At 42.2% G+C, this 18,222-nt stretch overlaps 1 protein-coding gene across 3 annotated transcripts in view; it reads right to left on the bottom strand.

Annotated features, from left to right (window-relative positions):
• The window catches only part of FGF14 (fibroblast growth factor 14), a 599,695-nt gene continuing 581,473 nt past the window's right edge, over positions 1-18,222 (bottom strand). For all 3 annotated transcript variants that reach the window (XM_080660969.1, XM_080660970.1, XM_080660968.1), the window contains 2 exons: positions 6,369-6,567; positions 1-2,095 (listed from right to left, as the gene is read on the bottom strand). In XM_080660969.1, the coding sequence (XP_080517095.1) occupies positions 1,959-2,095; positions 6,369-6,567 (336 nt within the window). In that variant the 3' untranslated portion in view covers positions 1-1,958. The remainder of the gene's footprint in view (positions 2,096-6,368; positions 6,568-18,222) is intronic.

Below are 18,222 nucleotides of genomic sequence, written 5' to 3'. Positions count from 1 at the left end.
TTATGCTAACTTTTTATTTTATTAAAATGGAATCCAATATGAAAATGAAATAAGCATAAACAGTTAAATTTATACTAAATCTTTAATAAGCTAAGCAGGACAATATTTTAAAATGCTGGGTAAGGGCTGTCATGGAGACTTAGAAAAGCAGTGACAAAATAATTTCCCAGTAAATACAGTGCAAATGTGGGTAAATGGCGACTGGGTCATCCTTCCACATGGAAATAATAACAAGAGGCCAGGATAATGATCCCACATATAGTTTTCTATAAATGAGGTTCAGTTTGGTCTCAATTAACTCTTCTGAGAACAAAACATTGAATTTTATTAAGTATACACAGAGTTAACAAATATATTTCCAAACAGTTTAGTATTAAACATTTTGAAACTCTTTATATCCAATATTGAACATTTTGCGTAGTTTCTTCACTGTGTAGTCAATATTCACGGCCTTTCTTGCTAGTTGTCTTCCCTAAGCTCAGAGTTATTTAAAAGGAAATTAAGAAAGCAAATAAGACAAAAGCAAATTGGTTGAACGGACCGAAAACCTGATGTTTGAACGTGTTGGTTTGCCTTTAATGTGATCTAGAACAATTCAACAGACCGCATTCTGAGATCATGGCAAGGCACCTCTATCCCAGCCCTTGGGAAACTTGGGCCCCAAGAAGCTGAGTTAGAGGTATGGACTGGTGAAATACACAGTACCTGACTCAGCATGCTGAGCTAAAAAAAATATTATTTCCTAATGTGTCCAGTTTAAAAATTGTCGTTAAACACCAAAAATATTAAAGTCTAATTTATAACTAAGGTTTGCTTTGCTGCTTCAGAAAAGAACACAACAGCCGCCTTGCCCATGCTCTGCTGAGTATGAGTGGAACGCAGCCAAAACCCGGATGGCAATAAGTCCGGTTCATTAAAAATAGGAAGGATTATATCTGAAATGGATTTAGGTAGCGCACTCTTGTAGGTTGTAATTGTTGTGGTTGTTTTTTTTTCTCTTTTTCCAAATAATGAGGATTAGTAGATGAAAAATGAACCTTAATCAGGCCTACAAGGCCTACAGAGTTCTTTGGACCCACTTTCTCAAAAACCAGTGGGTCTTGCTCGCTGGGCAAGGCAAATGTTACCATTACCAGTAAGCTTGTGATATGTATAAAACACACACACACACACAAAGGAACTATAGGGGGGTGTCAAACACATATCGTAGAGAACTTCCCACGGACTGTATTTGACCCATTTCTCACCCCGGCAACGCCGACCTCAGGAGCACAGTACCTGCCACTGAACAGAGCGTATATGTGTGTTTAATTGATAGTGTGAGCCACAGACAACACTCTTAATCTTTATGATGCAATTTGAAATAATAGGTTTAGAAGGCTTCCTGATTCCCTGATCGCTCTCCGAACTAAGCCAACTGCAACATTTAAGATTTGGAGGAGCACAATCCCTGCAAAAGGTCACAGACAGTGGAGCGAGCAGCCCTGTAAAAACGGGAAGAAGAGAAATCCATAATAGCACAAGTTTACAGCTTCTAACTAGAAATTACTCAATAGTATTTGTGTGCTACAAAAGTGAACTTAAACACATGGATTTTGCTGAAACAGGACTCAAAAAGGATTATGGGTAGCTGTCAGCAGGCAAGGTATCGAGTGTACTTGTGAAGTATGTCATTCACATGAAGTGTCACAGTCACAGAAAAGATATTAAAAAGGCATTCCATATCTGGTAGGGCATTCCATGGTCTGAGTTTAGCTGGTTATCCAGGTGTCTTCTTGTTGTGGGAGGTGCAACAGGTTGAGATTCATCCTCTTGCAACCAAGAAGTTCGAGACAGCAGAGAGCAAGCATCCGCTTACTTCCAGCTGCTCCTCAGCCATGGGAGCAGAAATGTCTGGCAAGGATAAATCACTCAGCTGTGCTCGGGACCAGTAAGTCACAACACCTGTGAGGATCTGGCTATGTTGTCTTACTTTTGTTGACTGGTTTGCCTCCATTCATTATTGCAGACGCACTTGTGCTTTTACTTGGCGTCACCCCAGCCTTCGGGACCGTTTCTCCGACGTCATGCAAAGATGGTTCTCGGTACATGGCAACTAGTGACAGAAAGGAGGGCATGAAGAAAAGAGGAAAAGGAAATGACACCAAGTTCAGTTCAAGAATCAGTACACGCACACACCCCAGCAGCTTGCCCTGTCCTGTTTCCATGAAGTAAAGCAATCCCAGTGAGAGGGATACCTGTTTTAAAGCAGTAATTTCCCACCCCCAAATAGAAGATATTACTACCTGCACATTATCTGGCTTATATAACTAAAACATGTACATGGGTGTGCATGGATGATTGTCCAGGAAAGAAGGTTTAAATGGGAGACATAGCCTCTTTGAGGGCCTAAGATATGAAATACACACACACACACACACACACACACACACACACACACACACACACACAGAGGATGTACAGTATAGGAGAACGGCAAGCTTAAACCTAATTCTCTTTGCATAGCAAGGAAAACTCAGACTTCCCTCACACTGCACACTGTCAACACTTGAACCACTCATTCCTATTCATCTTGTCAAGTATTTACACCCTAGATCATTAAATTACTTTTCTCTCAAGTGGTTCAAAAGCAACATAGTCACACTAATGTCAACATCCAAGCTATACAAAGCAATAACAAAGAACTGGCTTTCCCTAATCAGGGCCTTCAAAGGTCATTGTTTATATTTTCTCTCCCAGGGTTATGAAAAAAGACCCTTAAATAAATGAAGGCAACTGTGTGGCATTTTCTATTTTTATGCCTCATTTTCTGATATATTATTAAACATCTAATAAGTGATGTCATACAAGGCAGAAGCACAGAATGGCAAGAGAGCAAGTGGGACTGACATCTGGTAAGCTCTGAGAAATTGCCTGAATAGTGTCTGGCCACACAATTAACCACAAGAGTTCATGTGGCTTTTTGGAAAATGATTCTCAGGAATCCTGGGGAAAAAAACATTTAAGAGTAACTGATTCTTGGGGAAAACTAGGTGAGTTAAAATCATATGCCATCAGAAACAGTGTATTAGACCTGCGCAACCTGCTTTTTTAGGCTTTTGAACGTTTATGATGCAGCAGGTCCTAGAAAAATGTGATTTGGTTCCAGTTCATTTCATTATAATATTGATGGGAAAAAATTGATTCCCAGCTGGGGCTACTGTCTGTGTGGGGTGTGCACATTCTCCCCGTGTCTGTGTGGACTTTCTCCGAGGACTGCGGTTCCTCCTGCATCCCAAAGATGTGCACATGAGGTGGACTGGGGTGTCTACACTGTCCCAGCCTGAGGGAGTGGAGGTGGGTGTGAGTACTCCTGTGATGAAGGGGTGGGTCCCAACTTGGGCACTGAGCTGCAGGGATAGGCCTGCCATCCTTGACCCTGAACTGGAATAAGTGGGTTGGAAAAGAATTCCCTTGTTTTTATTCATCTTTTTTAAATGTATGTATAGCTCAAATTTATTTCATTGTTCAATCTTAAAAGTGTAATGGGTCTTTATTTAGAAGTTTGGGGATATTTTTGTGACCAGAAATATGTAGTGGGAACTTAACTTGTTTATACCGATTATCTTAAAATTGGCTTCATTAAACTCTGTTTTGCTTAAAATTTCAGTTTCCAAGAACTTATAGATAACGTTAAGTGTGGTCTTACTGTACTTTATGAAGAGAACTTATGTTTATTTAGGAAGAACTATCACATACATTCTCCATGTTCAAAGTGGTAGAATTTTACCTTTTGCATCAATGGATCATGTGATTTTTTAGTAACACACATATTTGAAAGTGCTTGTGTACATCAGACCTATATTAAATGACTTGGCAAGGTGGTAAAAGGGATTCATCCACAGTCCTTGAAGAACTTTCCAATTGCTTACCAACTCAGTTAGGAGACAAGAGCATCAGAGCATTAACCTTGATTGTCTAGTATGAAATTGTATAAGAGTTATGAATGTCCCAGAGCATTGATGATTAATTAAGTAGCTAATTTGTCCTAACATTCCGATGATATAATTTATATGCTGTATGGGTCTTGAAAGCTTGAAATTAATTTCCTCTATCAATTGCACTATGTGATAATCTCTGTCACTCCAATACACCCTTAATTGTTTATTTTAGAGTACTTCTATCTGCTAATTATTTGAAAATACTGTTTCTTCCTCATATATACATATAAACAACACATGCACACAACAACAGTTCAGTGTGTGATTGAAATACAAGTGATATTATTACACCACACCTTTAGACTCTCAAGATATTTCTTGTTGGTTATGCCAAAGATCTGGTTTCTAGAGTTTGCTTCAGGTAAGAGAAACATAAGGGACTTTTTTGGTTTTCATTACATTTATGCAGCTAAGAAACAAATTTTTAGAAATGTAGTCAATTCTTAACTGTTCATATTAAAAAAGTTAATATAAAGAGACAAGTGAACAAATCAAGATTTCTTTAGAGCTTCCATTGACAGTCTTTAAATTTTTCACTTGCTTTTAAATAGTGGTGAGTCTGATGGTTTCAAAATTCACTTAAAAAAGTAAAGCAAACCCGCCAGTGTGGCTCAATGGTTGAGCTTGACCTATGAACATGGAGCTCATGGTTTGATTCACGGTCAGGGTTCAAGCCCAGTTTGCAGGTCCATCACCAGTAGGGGGCGTGGAGGAGGCAGCCGATCAATGATTCTCTCTCATCATTAATGTTTCTGTCTCTCCCTCTCCTTTACTCTCTGAAATCAATAAAAATATTTTAAAAACAAAAGATTGAAGCAAATCATAGAGATGTTATTTTAGAACATCAGAGATACCCTCTAATTCCTTATTTATCCTCTAATTTGTTTTATGATTTATCATATACTAGTAATGAGAATAATTTACTAATTTTCAGACTCTAGAACAATTTTTCTTTTCCTAGATAGGCCCTGCTGGTTAATCATTTGGGTTTTAATGACTTGTTCTTGAGGCAAATTTAGTTAAGGGTAATAGGAAGTCAACATCATTGAAATTATAAAGATGGTATTAATCAACAAGAGTAGTTTTCCAAACTTAGGCAAACTGAAAGCTAATTATACATTGACATATAATTAATATTTAACTTTCAATATTTCAAATTATCTTATTCCTATGTAAAGAATATAGATTGTAAAACAAATATGGATTTTTTCTTTACGGTTAAGGCTTTCCTGTAGGAATAAAAAAACAAACAGAAAATCAAACCTTCTAAACTAGTTTAAAACATTTATTTAGTTATTGTAGATCGAATTTTCTGTGAAATGTAAACAAAAGTATTTAAATAGGAAATACTTTTGAAAAGCCTCGATATCAATTTTTGGTAGTTCTCAAATAAACTTATATAGATAAAAGTAAACGACACTTCTGGCAGAATCCTTGATGAAAAAGGTGCAGATATTTCTGATTAATTAACAAAAGTTTATAGCTTGCACTCTGAGAATCTGACAAAAGTAAATGCCTTCATTGTTTACAGGAGAATATAAAAGAAGGTAACACCACAACTAAAAATAATAAACAATTATGCAGCTTGGAAGAAAGATATGTAAATCAACAAGTTCTTCAAAGGACAAGTTATCGACTCTTCATTTTCTGTATTTATAATAATTCACAAAAATATGGTTTTACTTTAATCTAGATAATATAAAAATGGGTAAGTGTATTTATTCTGTAATACTCAAAACTAAGTTTTTCTAATATACCTATTATCACAGTCACAGATTTGTAATGTTATTACAAATTTTTGAGATGTTAAAGTTAATTAAAATTTTCTAGGGACAGAGAGGTGGGGCAGTGAGGATTTGAGACTTTAGACATGGACAGAGATGGGGTTTGGCTGGAATTTTTTAAATTAATGGATTGTATACATTCTATCAATATGTGTATATATGTGTCTATATACACATACAGACACAGATATACCTATTAACAATAAAGTGTACAACTCTTTTTTTTTAAATATATTTTATTGATTTTTTACAGAGAGGAAGAGAGAGGGATAGAAAGTTAGAAACATCGATGAGAGAGAGACATCGATCAGCTGCCTCCTGCACGCCCCCTACTGGGGATGTGCCCACAACCCAGGTACATGCCCTTGACCGGAATCGAACCTGGGACCCTTGAGTCCACAGGCCGACGCTCTATCCTCTGAGCCAAACCAGTTAGGGCGAGTGTACAACCAATAAATGTACAACTTAAGTAGGCACCTGTGCAACCACCATACAAGTCAAAATAAAGAGCATTTCCCGAGGGTTCCTGTGGCCACAGCAGAGCTATCACTGTGAAGAATAAATGTGTACTGAATCTGATAAGTATAATACACAGAATGCTCACCTTCCAATGGTTTGGGTAGAAAATGAGCTGCTGGTTTCGTTTTCTTTACTCTGTTTCCTTTCATAACTTGCCCTTCTTTATTCAATCCCAAAAACCAGGCTCTCCCAGATTCTTGTTGTCTGTACAGCATAGATGAGTAGATTACATAATAGTTTTCAAAAACAGATTCTTTAAACTTGCATTCAGGGGTAAAAAGTTCCTGCCAAGAGAAAAGGAAGAAAAGAAAGTTAGAGGAAGGAACAGGGGTTTCACGGTGGCTTCTCTTCTTTCCTCCAGCAGTTTGTCCACCAAGCTGAAGGAGTCAGCTCTGGGGTAGGGATGTCCAGATGCACCTCTTCCTACATGCACGACTTATCCATACACTTTTTCCAATATACAGTATACAATGAATAGAGAATCTGCTGTTATCAAGAACATATTTACAGACAAAAGTACAAGTGTTCTTTAATAAGAAAATATAAGGCATAAGCAAACTCAAATTTTTTTTTTTTACTTAAACAAAAAACAATGCAATCAGTGTATAACTAGAAAGAAGACCACAAAGCAGTATCATATCCACAATACACTAAACAAATATTAAATATACACTGAGTGGCCAGATTATTATGATCTCTGAACGCATAATAATCTGGCCACTCAGTGTATATCTACACTAATAAAAAAGAAACATGCAAATTACCCTCACTCCACTATGCCAAACAGCCAGTCAGAGTGAGTATGCAAATTAACCTGAAAAGATGGCAGCAGCCCCGCCCCCCAGCTGCTCCAGGCCTGTGGGAGTTGGAGAAGTCCAGCGCCAGCACCTGAAGCCAGGGAGACCAAGAAGCTGCCTGCCCTGTGATCCCAGGCCGCAGCCAGCAGTAGAAGCCTCACGTTGCCTGCCTCATGTCCTGGGGGAGATGGAGAAACTGGGCCCCAGTGCCTGAGGCTGGGTGCGGCCTGGGAGATGAAGAAGCCGCCTGCCCCATGATCCCAGGCCGCAGCCAGCCGGAGAAGTCACCCACACTGCATCCCAGGGAAGACAGAGAAGGGGCCCGCCTGCGGTCCAGCCACCAGCACCTGTGGCTGGCTACAGCCTGGTAGACGGAGAAGCCACCCATCCCACAGTCCCAGGCACCAGTACCTGCGGCTGGCTACAGCCTGGTAGACGGAGAAGCCACCCATCCCGCAGTCCCAGGCACCAGTACCTGCGGCTGGCTACAGCCTGGTAGACGGAGAAGCCACCCATCCCGCAGTCCCAGGCACCAGTACCTGCGGCTGGCTACAGCCTGGTAGACGGAGAAGCCACCCATCCCGCAGTCCCAGGCACCAGTACCTGCAGCTGGCTATAGCCTGGTAGATGGAGAAGCCACCCATCCCGCAGTCCCGGGCACCAGCACCTGCAGCTGGCTATAGCCTGGTAGATGGAGAAGCCACCCATCCCGCAGTCCCGGGCACCAGCACCTGCGGCTGGCTATAGCCTGGTAGACGGAGAAGCTGCCCACCCCGCGGTCCCGGGTGCCAGCACTTGCAGCTGCAGCCCAGGCGAAACCACCTGCCCACCATCCCCTGTGGCTGCAGTTGGCCTGGGTGCCTATGGCTGACCAGAGGGAGGGAAGCGTGGATCCCAGTGCCTGTGGTCAGCTGGAGGAGGGAATCCTGGGTTTTGGATGTGGGCCCATGCAGAGGTGGTTAGGGGCAATCAAGCCAGCAGGGGAGCAGTTAGGGACAATCAGGCTGGCAGGCAGAAGCAGTTAGGGGCAATCAGGCAGGCAGGCAGGCGAGCGGTTGGGAGCCAGCAGTTCTGGATTTTGAGAGGGATGTCCAACTGACAGTTATCCCCTGAGGGGTCCCAGATTGGAGAGGGTGCAGGCCGGGCTGAGGGACACCCTTTCCCCCTCCCCCCCATGCATGAATTTTGTGCACCAGGCCACTAGTCCTATATAATAAAAGGCTAATATGCAAATTGTCCCCTCGACCAGGAGTTCGACCAGCAGGCAGGCTGGCCAACTGCCCATGTCCCCTCCCCCTGGCCAGGCTGGCCGGACCCCACCCATGCATGAATTCACACACCGGGCCTCTAATATATGTATACACACACACACACACACTGAGTGGCCAGATTATTATGCGTTCAGAGATCATAATAATCTGGCCACTCAGTGTATATTTCAGGTGTTTGTAATCCATAGGGACAGTATATGATACCCTAACAGCGGCCAGTTGTTCATTAGATTACTGATATTATAGGGTGATACATTTTACCAACAAAGAGACAAATGGAAACCCCAAACTAAATTCATAACAATCAGCTGGCACACCAATTAGCTCCCAGAGCTGAGTCCAGGTGTGCTAGCTGGTCATAGTGACAGAGGTGAAAATAATGGCCTAATTCCATGGTTTGGAGCCACATTGTAGAAAAACATACAAAGGTGCCCTAACTGAAAACAATGAGATAAATGCTATAACTCTCAATGCCATGATCTATATTGATTGATGAGTAGCACAAAGCTTTACTACTTTGTGATTATCATTAATAACAAAAATACCCATAGATGACTTTTACATACTTCTGAGATTTAACCTACAAAGACATTTCTGATAGACTTCTATTAAAATTAATTTAAAAATTTAACCTCTGGCCCTAACCGGTTTGGCTCAGTGGATAGAGCGTCGGCCTACAGACTGAAGGGTCCCAGGTTCAATTCCAGTCAAGGGCATGTACCTTGGTTTCGGGCACATCCCCAGTAGGGGGTGTGCAGGAGGCAGCCAATCCATGATTCTCTCTCATCATGGACGTTTCTAACTCTCTATCCCTCTTCCTTCCTCTCTGTAAAAAAAAATCAATAAAATATATTAAAAAAAAAAATTTAACCTCTGTAGTTGTAGGCCTAGAAAGTCCCTTAACTTGTTTTTATGGCTATTTTAAATAGGCTGAACACTGTGCTAATATATATATATATATATATATATATATATATATATATATATATGCAAAAGAGTTTTATTGTTATTATTTTTTTAAATATCACTGTACTTGAAAAAATTTTTACCTTAATAGGTTTTTATGACTACAGAAAAAACTAACTTTCATTTTTCTTTTAAAAAATAATTTTCTATACACATTCTGAAAAAAAATATCCTTTAGGGTCTAAAAATTAAAACTTTTAAGAGTTAAAATTATGTAACCATAATAAGGAATGTGACATTATTGCCAGTAGAAACTTTCCTTCAATATTTCCCATGAGAGTATGAATTATCAACTAGTATCTCTTGTAGATTATAATTTATTCAGAGTAACCCATAACTCTAACTCACTGAAAGCAAATAGTTTGCCAAGAGGAAGATGCTTTTCATGACAAAAATGGAAAATGCAATGATTACTTTGATGATAATCAGAATAGCCAAAAGATAGGCTTAGCCTCCTTCCAAAGGAATTATGCAGACCTTCACTTCTTCTAGATGATTCTACCTCAGGCTTGATGATGATCCTGTCGAAATAAGTGTTCTGGCCTTCCACTAAGTTCTATTTCTCCAAATACCCTCTTATTAGATCTTTCACTAATAAATAACAGTCTCTCCCAGTCAATCTCCAGACTCGCCTCAGAGGAAAGACTAGCAAAAGGGTGCTTGTTCATACATTTGTGGTGAGGAAAATAAAATGAAACACTGTAAATCTGGCTTATCCTCAAAAAGACTAATAAATATAGTATACTAGAGGCCCAGTACACAGATCTGTGCACCAGTGGAGTCCCTCGGCCTAGACTGTGCCCTCTCGCAATCTGGGACCCCTCGGGGGATGTCAGACTGCCAGTTTTGGCATGATCCCCTGCGGCAGTCCGACATCCCCCAAGGGATGTAGCAGTGCGGGAAGTGGCAAGCAGCCAGGGAGGAGCCCCAGCTGGGGCCAGGCACCGCTCACACGCTCACACTAATCCCAGTCCCACTGTGCCTGCTGCTGCCACCACCACTGCTGCTTGGTAGTGCTGCTGCGGAGGCTGGAGAGGCTCCCGCAGCTGCAGCTGAGCTCGCCAGCTGTGAGCCTGGCTTCTGGCTGAGCGGCGCTCCCGCTGTGGGAGTGCACTAACCACCAGGGGACAGCTCCTGCATTGAGTGTCTGCTCCCTGGTGGTCAGTGAGCATCATAGCTACCAGCCGGTCATCTGGTTGTTCTATTGTTCAGTTTCTTAGGCTTTTATATATATATATAGATTGGTTGAAAGTGCACCTTCTATGACAAACAGAAGAGATTTATCTTTTTATTGAGATACACCAAGGCATCCAAGTATCTATGATAATAAAAGTGTAATATGCAAATCGACTGAATAGCAGAACGACAATCTGGATGACCTTCCAGATGACCACACTATGACACGCCAGGCCAGCCAAAGTGGGTGCAATGTGATTGGTCGGGGCCCCTGCCATCACCCTACGACCGCCCCACAGAGGGAGGCCCAGGCCAGCTAAGCAATGGCACCCCATACCTGTTGTCCGTAGAAGGAGGCAACCAGTGTTGGGAGGGGGGGCAGCGCTGCACAGATGGCAAGCAGTGGCAGTAGCGGGGGCGGGGTCAGCTGGGGGAAGGAAAGCCCTGATAGGCCCTGAACACCAGCCAGGCCTAGGGACCCTACTCAAGGGGTCCTGGATTGCCAGGCTGAGGGACACTCCCCCTCCCCACCCCCCATGCATGAATTTCATGCACCGGGCCTCTAGCATTATTTATATTACTTATTAGTTAAAACCTATCTCAAATCCAGCTGAAGTGGGATTGGTAAAAGCTGATGCAAGCTGAGGTCATTCAGGGGTCAGAGGAGCTGGCACCTGCCTTCTGGGAAACCAGCTCTCTGCCCAATGCCTGGCTCACCTTATTGATAGGATCATTGATGACTGACTTTTATCTAGAGAAACCAGGGCCTCCACCTTTGGAAATTCAGATCTATAGGGTAGTAAATCCTTAGTCTTATCTGATCCCCCCTGTCATAATGTAAGAAACATGGAGGATACTGCTTGCATTACCATCAGCAAATTGGAAATGTATTGTCTTCACTCTAAGTTGACTACGATGAATATGAGAGAAGGAAGACAGTTGATGTGGAAGAAATCACTCTTTCTCTGAGTATACCTTAAAGACATTTGACACTAAGTCTTTTTACCAGTAGATAAAATACTGCATCTTAATATTCTCAGGTAGCCAATTCCACATCCCCTTTCTGTGAGCTGTGCCAGAGGCTTCATAGATAGGTGATTCTTTCTGTCTCCTACAGTGAGAGCCATTCTTTCAGTTGCTTGTGATGGTGGAGACTGGTCAGTATATTTTCAGTCTTATTTATTCTTGGTTAAATAACTAATATATGCACAAATGTACTACATTCAAAGGCACTATTACCTAATACATTTTGTTAGACTTCTCAAGAATTCGATCTGCTCATCAATTATTGGAGCATAGAAAGAATCCCTGCATTCCCAGAAATAATGAAAATTAAGATTAGTTATTATTTATTAGTTGTCATAAGGGACAAATATACATAAATGGGAGGCAGTAGCGTAAAGTGACTATGAACACCATCTGTGCAACCAGATCTCCTGGGACTCAACCCTGGCCCCACTTCTTACCAGCTGTGTCCTTGGAGAAATTAATTAATCTCTGGCCTTCAGTTTCTGCCTCTCTAAAAAGAGTACAAAACCATAGGATAATAGAATGGTTGGGAGGATTGAATGAATTAATACATATTCTATATTTAGAAGAGAATCTGGCGTACAGTACATACTACTTATTCTAAAAAAAAAAAAAAAAAAAAATTCCCCGTCACTTATAATCTAAAATACAACCAGTATCAATTATTTCAATTATATTAATATTTCAGTAAATGAAAATTTAGGTAAATAATTAGTCATTGAGCACAGTTGGGCTCAGTATCAGATACACCAAAATGAATATATACAAAGCAAACAAGATTCTTCACTGGAAGAATGCTGTTAAAAGTCTTGTGATTAGAAAATGACAGTACAGTGTAATATCTGCTGTGATAGACTTACCTTAAAAATACTAGAGGGATGATAGGTGTAATAAGTGGTGTGAAAGACAGTGGTGGGAAATGCCATGCTACATTTGGGGAACTATAATCCATTACTAAGGCTTTGTGGGGGCAGCACTGGATAGGAAGATGGCTTGGATAAATGTGACAAAGGATCTTGGACACTCTGATAAACAGACTAGATTTCTTAGAAGCAAGAGGTAGATGTGAAGGGTTCTTAAATAACCAGGGAATAATGGCATTGCCTGATTAGAAATTACTTAATCTCTGGCCTTCAGTTTCTGCCTCTCTAAAAAGTGTACAAAACCATAGGATAATAGAGTGGTTGGGAGGATTGAGTGAATTAATACCTCCTATATAATAAAAGCCTAATATGCTAAGTATCTGGTTGTCCGGTCCTCCATTCAACCAATCAAAGAATAGTATGCTAAGGCCACTCAACTGCTTGCTATGATGTGCACTGACCACCAGGGGGCAGACAGCTGACCAGTCAACCAGTCACTATGATGTGCACTGACCACCAGGGGGCAGACACTCTGGCCAATAGGTTAGCTTGCTGCTGGGGTCCAGCTGATCGGGACTGAGTGAGAAGGGCCAGACATGCCCTGTAGCCTTCCCGTGAACCCTCCCCTGCTGGCCAACTTCCCGCATCCCTCCCTGGCCCCAATCATGCACCAGTGGGGTCCCTCAGCCTGGCCTGTACCCTCTGGCAATCCGGGACCCCTCGGGGGATGTCGGAGAGCCAGTTTTGGCCCAATCTCACAGGCCAGGCCGAGGGACCCCACTGGTGCACAAATTTGTGTACTGGGCCTCTGGTGTTATATATTTAGAAGAGAATGTGGTGTACAGTAAGTACTCACTACTTATTCTAAAAAAATTCCCCATCCTATCTAATAAAAGAGTAATATGCAAATTAACCATCACTCCACTATACCCACAAGCCACACCTACAAGCCATGCCCACCAGCCAATCAGGAGTGAATATGCAAATAAACCCAACCAAGATGGCTACAGCCACAGAGAGCGGGAGGGAGGCTTGGGTTTCCTTGGCAATGGAAGAAGCCAAGCTTTCCGCCTGCCCTTGCTGGCCTAGGCCTCCACTCAAGGCTACAAAGTTTCAGTGATAGAAGATACATAAATCCAATCAGAAATGGCAGCAGCCACGGAGCTGGAAAGAGCAGGAGGCTAGGGTTGCCCCTGACGATGGAGGAAGCCAAGCTTTCCACACACCCTGGCCGGCCCAGGCCTCCGCTTAAGGCTACAAAGTTTCAATTATAGAAGATACATAAATCCCAACAGAAATGGCAGCAGCCACAGAGCAAGCAGAAGGCTTGACTCTGCTCCAGGCTACAAAGTTTCAATTGTAGAAGATAAATAAACCCCAGATACCAGAGCCTCTGCTTGGGTCGCCAGGGGGCATGGCCGGCCTGCAAACCACCACAGGCCCTCGCCCAGGCCACCCCACGCCCCAAGGGAACCCCCACCCTGATCCGGGACACCCTTCAGGGCAAACCAGCTGGCCCCCACCTGGGCACCAGGCCTCTATCCTATCTAATAAAAGAGTAATATGCAGATTGACCATCACTCCAACACACAAGATGGCTGCCCCCATGTGGTCAAAGATCCTGCCCCCATGTGGACACAAGATGGCCACCACAAGATGGCCAGCAAGGGGGGGGGCAGTTGGGAGGGACCAGGCCTGCAAGGGAGGGCAGTTGGGGGCGATCAAGCCTGCAGGGGAGGGCAGTTAGGGGTGACTAGGCCAGCAGAGGAGGGAAGTTGGGGGCAACCAGGCCTGCAGGGAAAGGCAGTTGGGAGGGACCCAGGCCTGCAGGGGAGGACAGTTAGGGGTGACCAGGCCTGCAGGGGAGGGCAGTTAGGGGTGACCAGGTCTGCAGGGGAGGGCAGTTAGGGGTGACCAGGCCTGCAGGGGAGGACAGTTAGGGGAATACAGGCTGGCAGGGGAGCAGTTAGGCATCAATAAGGCTGGCAGGGGGTGATCAGGCTGGCAGGCAGAAGCGGTTAGGGGCAATCAGGAAGGCAGGCAGGCGAGCAGTTGGGAGCCAGCAGTCCTGGATTGTGATAGGGATGTCCGACTGCTCGGTGGGATCAGGCTTAAATGGGCAGTCGGACATCCTTCGAGGGGTCCCAGATTGGACAGGGTGCAGGCTGGGCTGAGGGACAGCCCCCCCACGCACGAATTTCGTGCACCGGGCCTCTAGTTTATTTTATAAATACCAATCTGTTGTCAATTTTGAGGATGACTTTGAGAAGTTAGTGTACATATCACTTACATACTGATGTGTTGAAGCCTGATCTCTTGCAAAATGGACTTGAAAATTGTGGAATATGTGTATGGGTGTGTTCCTTTTAGTAATTAGTATTAATGCAATAGTCAAGGATGCATAAAGTAAGGGAGAAATACCACCAGAATTATGACACATTAAAAAATTGAGTTCTGAACTTCCTTGTAGCCAAAACAAAAAGAGAATGGCTACAGGTTATAAAAATTATGGAAAAGAGAAAATCTTTTCTTTTTCTTGGCACTAACTTCCAAAAGGCATCCCTTGCAAGAAAAAAATGATATTCACCAACATAAACAAAAAGATGCTTTTGATAGTAATTGTACAACCAATGACTTCAGTTTTGTGTTTGAGTCCTACAATATGCTCTACAAGATAGATGAAGTGAAAAGTCCCTAGGTAGGACATGAAATAATTGTAATTGATGAAACCACCAGGAATCATGTACACAGCAGGGGCCATAAACTCAAATGCCTATACCAGTGGTCGGCAAACTGCGGCTCATGAGCCACATGTGGCTCGTGAGCCGCGGTTTGCCGCTCTGTTCACTAATGAGTTTGCCAACCACTGATCTAGACTCTCGATTCCAATAATTACAGGCTGTCGTTGTTCCTTGTGATTAAGCCCCCATCCCAGTGGTCGGCAAACTCATTAGTCAACAGAGCGGCAAACCGCAGCTCGCGAGCCGCATGTGGCTCGCGAGCCGCAATTTGCTGACCATTGGCCTATACTGACCAGGAAGATACAAGAATTGAAGCAAGCTGGTATAATCATAGTACCCTTCTGAGGATAAATGTCCCCTTACTCAGGCTTGGAGGAAGAGACAGAGAAAATAGTAGAAATAATGGTTCTCACTTGAAAATAAAAACCTTAGATCTTCAATAGAACTGATTTTTTAAAGGAAGTAAGAAATCCAGGTTTCTAGATAACATCTCCTTTCAAGGGTGACAACTATTTGTTTTCGTTTTTCAATAAAGCATGGACCAGAGGGCTAAGATGGGGCCCAGTTGAGACCTCCAATGTGGAGTGGCAAGAAAAGTACTAAAAGAAGAAGGAACCCCAGGTGGCTTGACATCAATGCATCCCCAACCTCACTTGTGGTTTTTATACTTTGAGTAATATCATGATTGTGCCAGTGAAACACCCCAAAACAGGCGGTAATAATAAGAGACTGCTTGTTTAAATGTAAGCTTACATATACACTCTTCACAATTGCCGAAGATAAATAGTGTGATGTATCTTTTTCTCATCTTGCCTGTCTATATTTAGAACCACCAACACCAAAACAACAAAGTCAACAACAGTTGAGTTCCAGCAGGAGCTTAAATATTAATTTGTATCTCTGCCAAACTAAATATAGAATAGGAAAACATAACAACTAAACAAAAATTTCATATCTCCTTTTATGTTGTGGTTGTTTTCGAAATGAAAGCACCATCTGTGGTGTACTTACTTTGTTAACAGTAGTAGCAGAATTCCTCTTCTAAGGGAAATGTTTTTGTTTAGGAAAATACCCTGATGCGCCATTATCATGTACACAGCGAGGCTTCTGGGTTCAGGATAAAAGGAGAGGGTGGAGGGAAGAAAAGACCCAAGTTTCTTGATTTATAACCAAGGAATTAGCCATAAGCCCAGATAATTAAGCATAACCATAACCAAGGAACTTGAGAATGTTAGTGGTTGGCAAACTGCAGTCCATGGGCCAAATACAGCTGCTGTCTGTTTTTTGTAAATTCACACGAGAAAGTTCAGAAGTGAGTTGTAGAAACAGAGATTGATTACCTGCAAAGCCAAAAATGGTTACTGTATGATCCTTTGCCAAAAATGTTTGCCAGCCCTGTTGTAAGATAAATTTTGAGGGTTTCCAACCCAGGTAATAGGGGAGGGGTTGTTACTCTGATTTCAAAATTCCTAAGGTGCTAAGAACCCCCAAATTAAACTTGGAATGCACTTATTTTCATGTATAAATATGCATTCAATTTGAATCAGAATTTTCATTAGAGTTTCATCCCTGGAAAAGCCTTTACGGTATGTTATGAGCCTGTGCTTCTGGTAAGAATATGGAAGTGACATCCCATAAATTCCATTTATGTAGTTACTGCATCATCTTTGGTGTTATCTGTGACTAAATAAAAATAAAAACTATGTTTGGTTAATGTATGCCAGTGTACCTAGCACCAGCTCCACTGTTTGAAAGGGAAAATTTCAGAGTCATCAAAAAATTCGGGTTTTTTTCATCATTAGTAATGACCCGACCCTCGACTTCTTATGAATTTTGTTCTCCAGGCTTAAATTGAGAAGTTCTTACTTGGAGAATAACAAATCACAAAGATTTTTTTTTTTTGCAAATATTACATAATAGAGGTGGGAAATGATTTGTAAAATATAGGTTGAGTCATAAACTATGACTAAATCAAAAAGTACCAATTGAATGTTGTTATCCTGACCAGGGTAGTTACTCAGTTTTTCATTTTTTAAAAATCTTCATTCTTTTTTTTTTTTTTAAATATATTTTATTGATATTTCACAGAGAGGAAAGGAGAGGGATAGAGAGCTAGAAACATCGATGAGAGAGAAACATCGATCAGCTGCCTCCTGCACACCTCCCACTGAGGATGTGCCCGCAACCAAGGTACATGCCCTTGACCGGAATCGAACCCGGGACCTTTCAGTCCGCAGGCCGATGCTCTATCCACTGAGCCAAACCGGTTTTGGCAAGTTTTTCATTTTTTTAAAAAAAAAATTTCTTTATTGATTAAGTTATTACATATGTGTCCTTATTCCCCCATTACCCCCCACCTCCCATTAATGCTCCCACCCCCCTGTTGTCTGTGTCCATTGATAAGGCTTATATGCATGCATATAAGTCCTTTGGTTGATCTCTCCCCCTTACCCCCACCCTCCCCTACCTTCCCTGAGGTTTGACGTTCTGATTGATGTTTCTCTGTCTCTGGATCTACTTTTGTTCATCACTTTATGTTGTTCATTATATTCCACAAATGAGTGAGATCATGTGATATTTATCTTTCTCTGCCTGGCTTATTTCACTTAGCATAATGCTCTCCATCTCCATCCATGCTGCTGCAAATGGTAAGAACTCCTTCTTTTTTACTGCAGCATAGTATTCCATTGTGTAGATGTACCACAGTTTTCTAATCCACTCATCTGCTGATGGGCACTTAGGCTGTTTTCAAATCTTAGCTATGGTGAATTGTGCTGCTATGAACATAGGGGTGCATATATCCTTTCTGGTTGGTGTTTCTAGTTTCTTGGGATATATTCCTAGAAGTGGGATCACTGGGTCAAATGGGAGTTCCATTTTTAGTTTTTTGAGGAAACTCCATACTGTTCTCCACAGTGGCTGCACCAGTCTGCATTCCCACCAGCAGTGCACGAGGGTTCCTTTTTCTCCACATCCTCGCCAGCACTTTGTCTTTTGTTGATTTGTTGATAATAGCCATTCTGACAGGTGTGAGATGGTACCGCATTGTTGTTTTGATTTGCATCTCTCTGATGATTAGTGACTTTGAGCAGGTTT

The sequence above is a fragment of the Plecotus auritus genome (assembly GCF_963455305.1).
Source record: "Plecotus auritus genome assembly, chromosome: 3".
Classification (NCBI taxonomy): domain Eukaryota; kingdom Metazoa; phylum Chordata; class Mammalia; order Chiroptera; family Vespertilionidae; genus Plecotus; species Plecotus auritus.
Note: the sequence above shows the minus strand (reverse complement) of the source record. Positions and strands in the feature narration are given on the sequence as shown.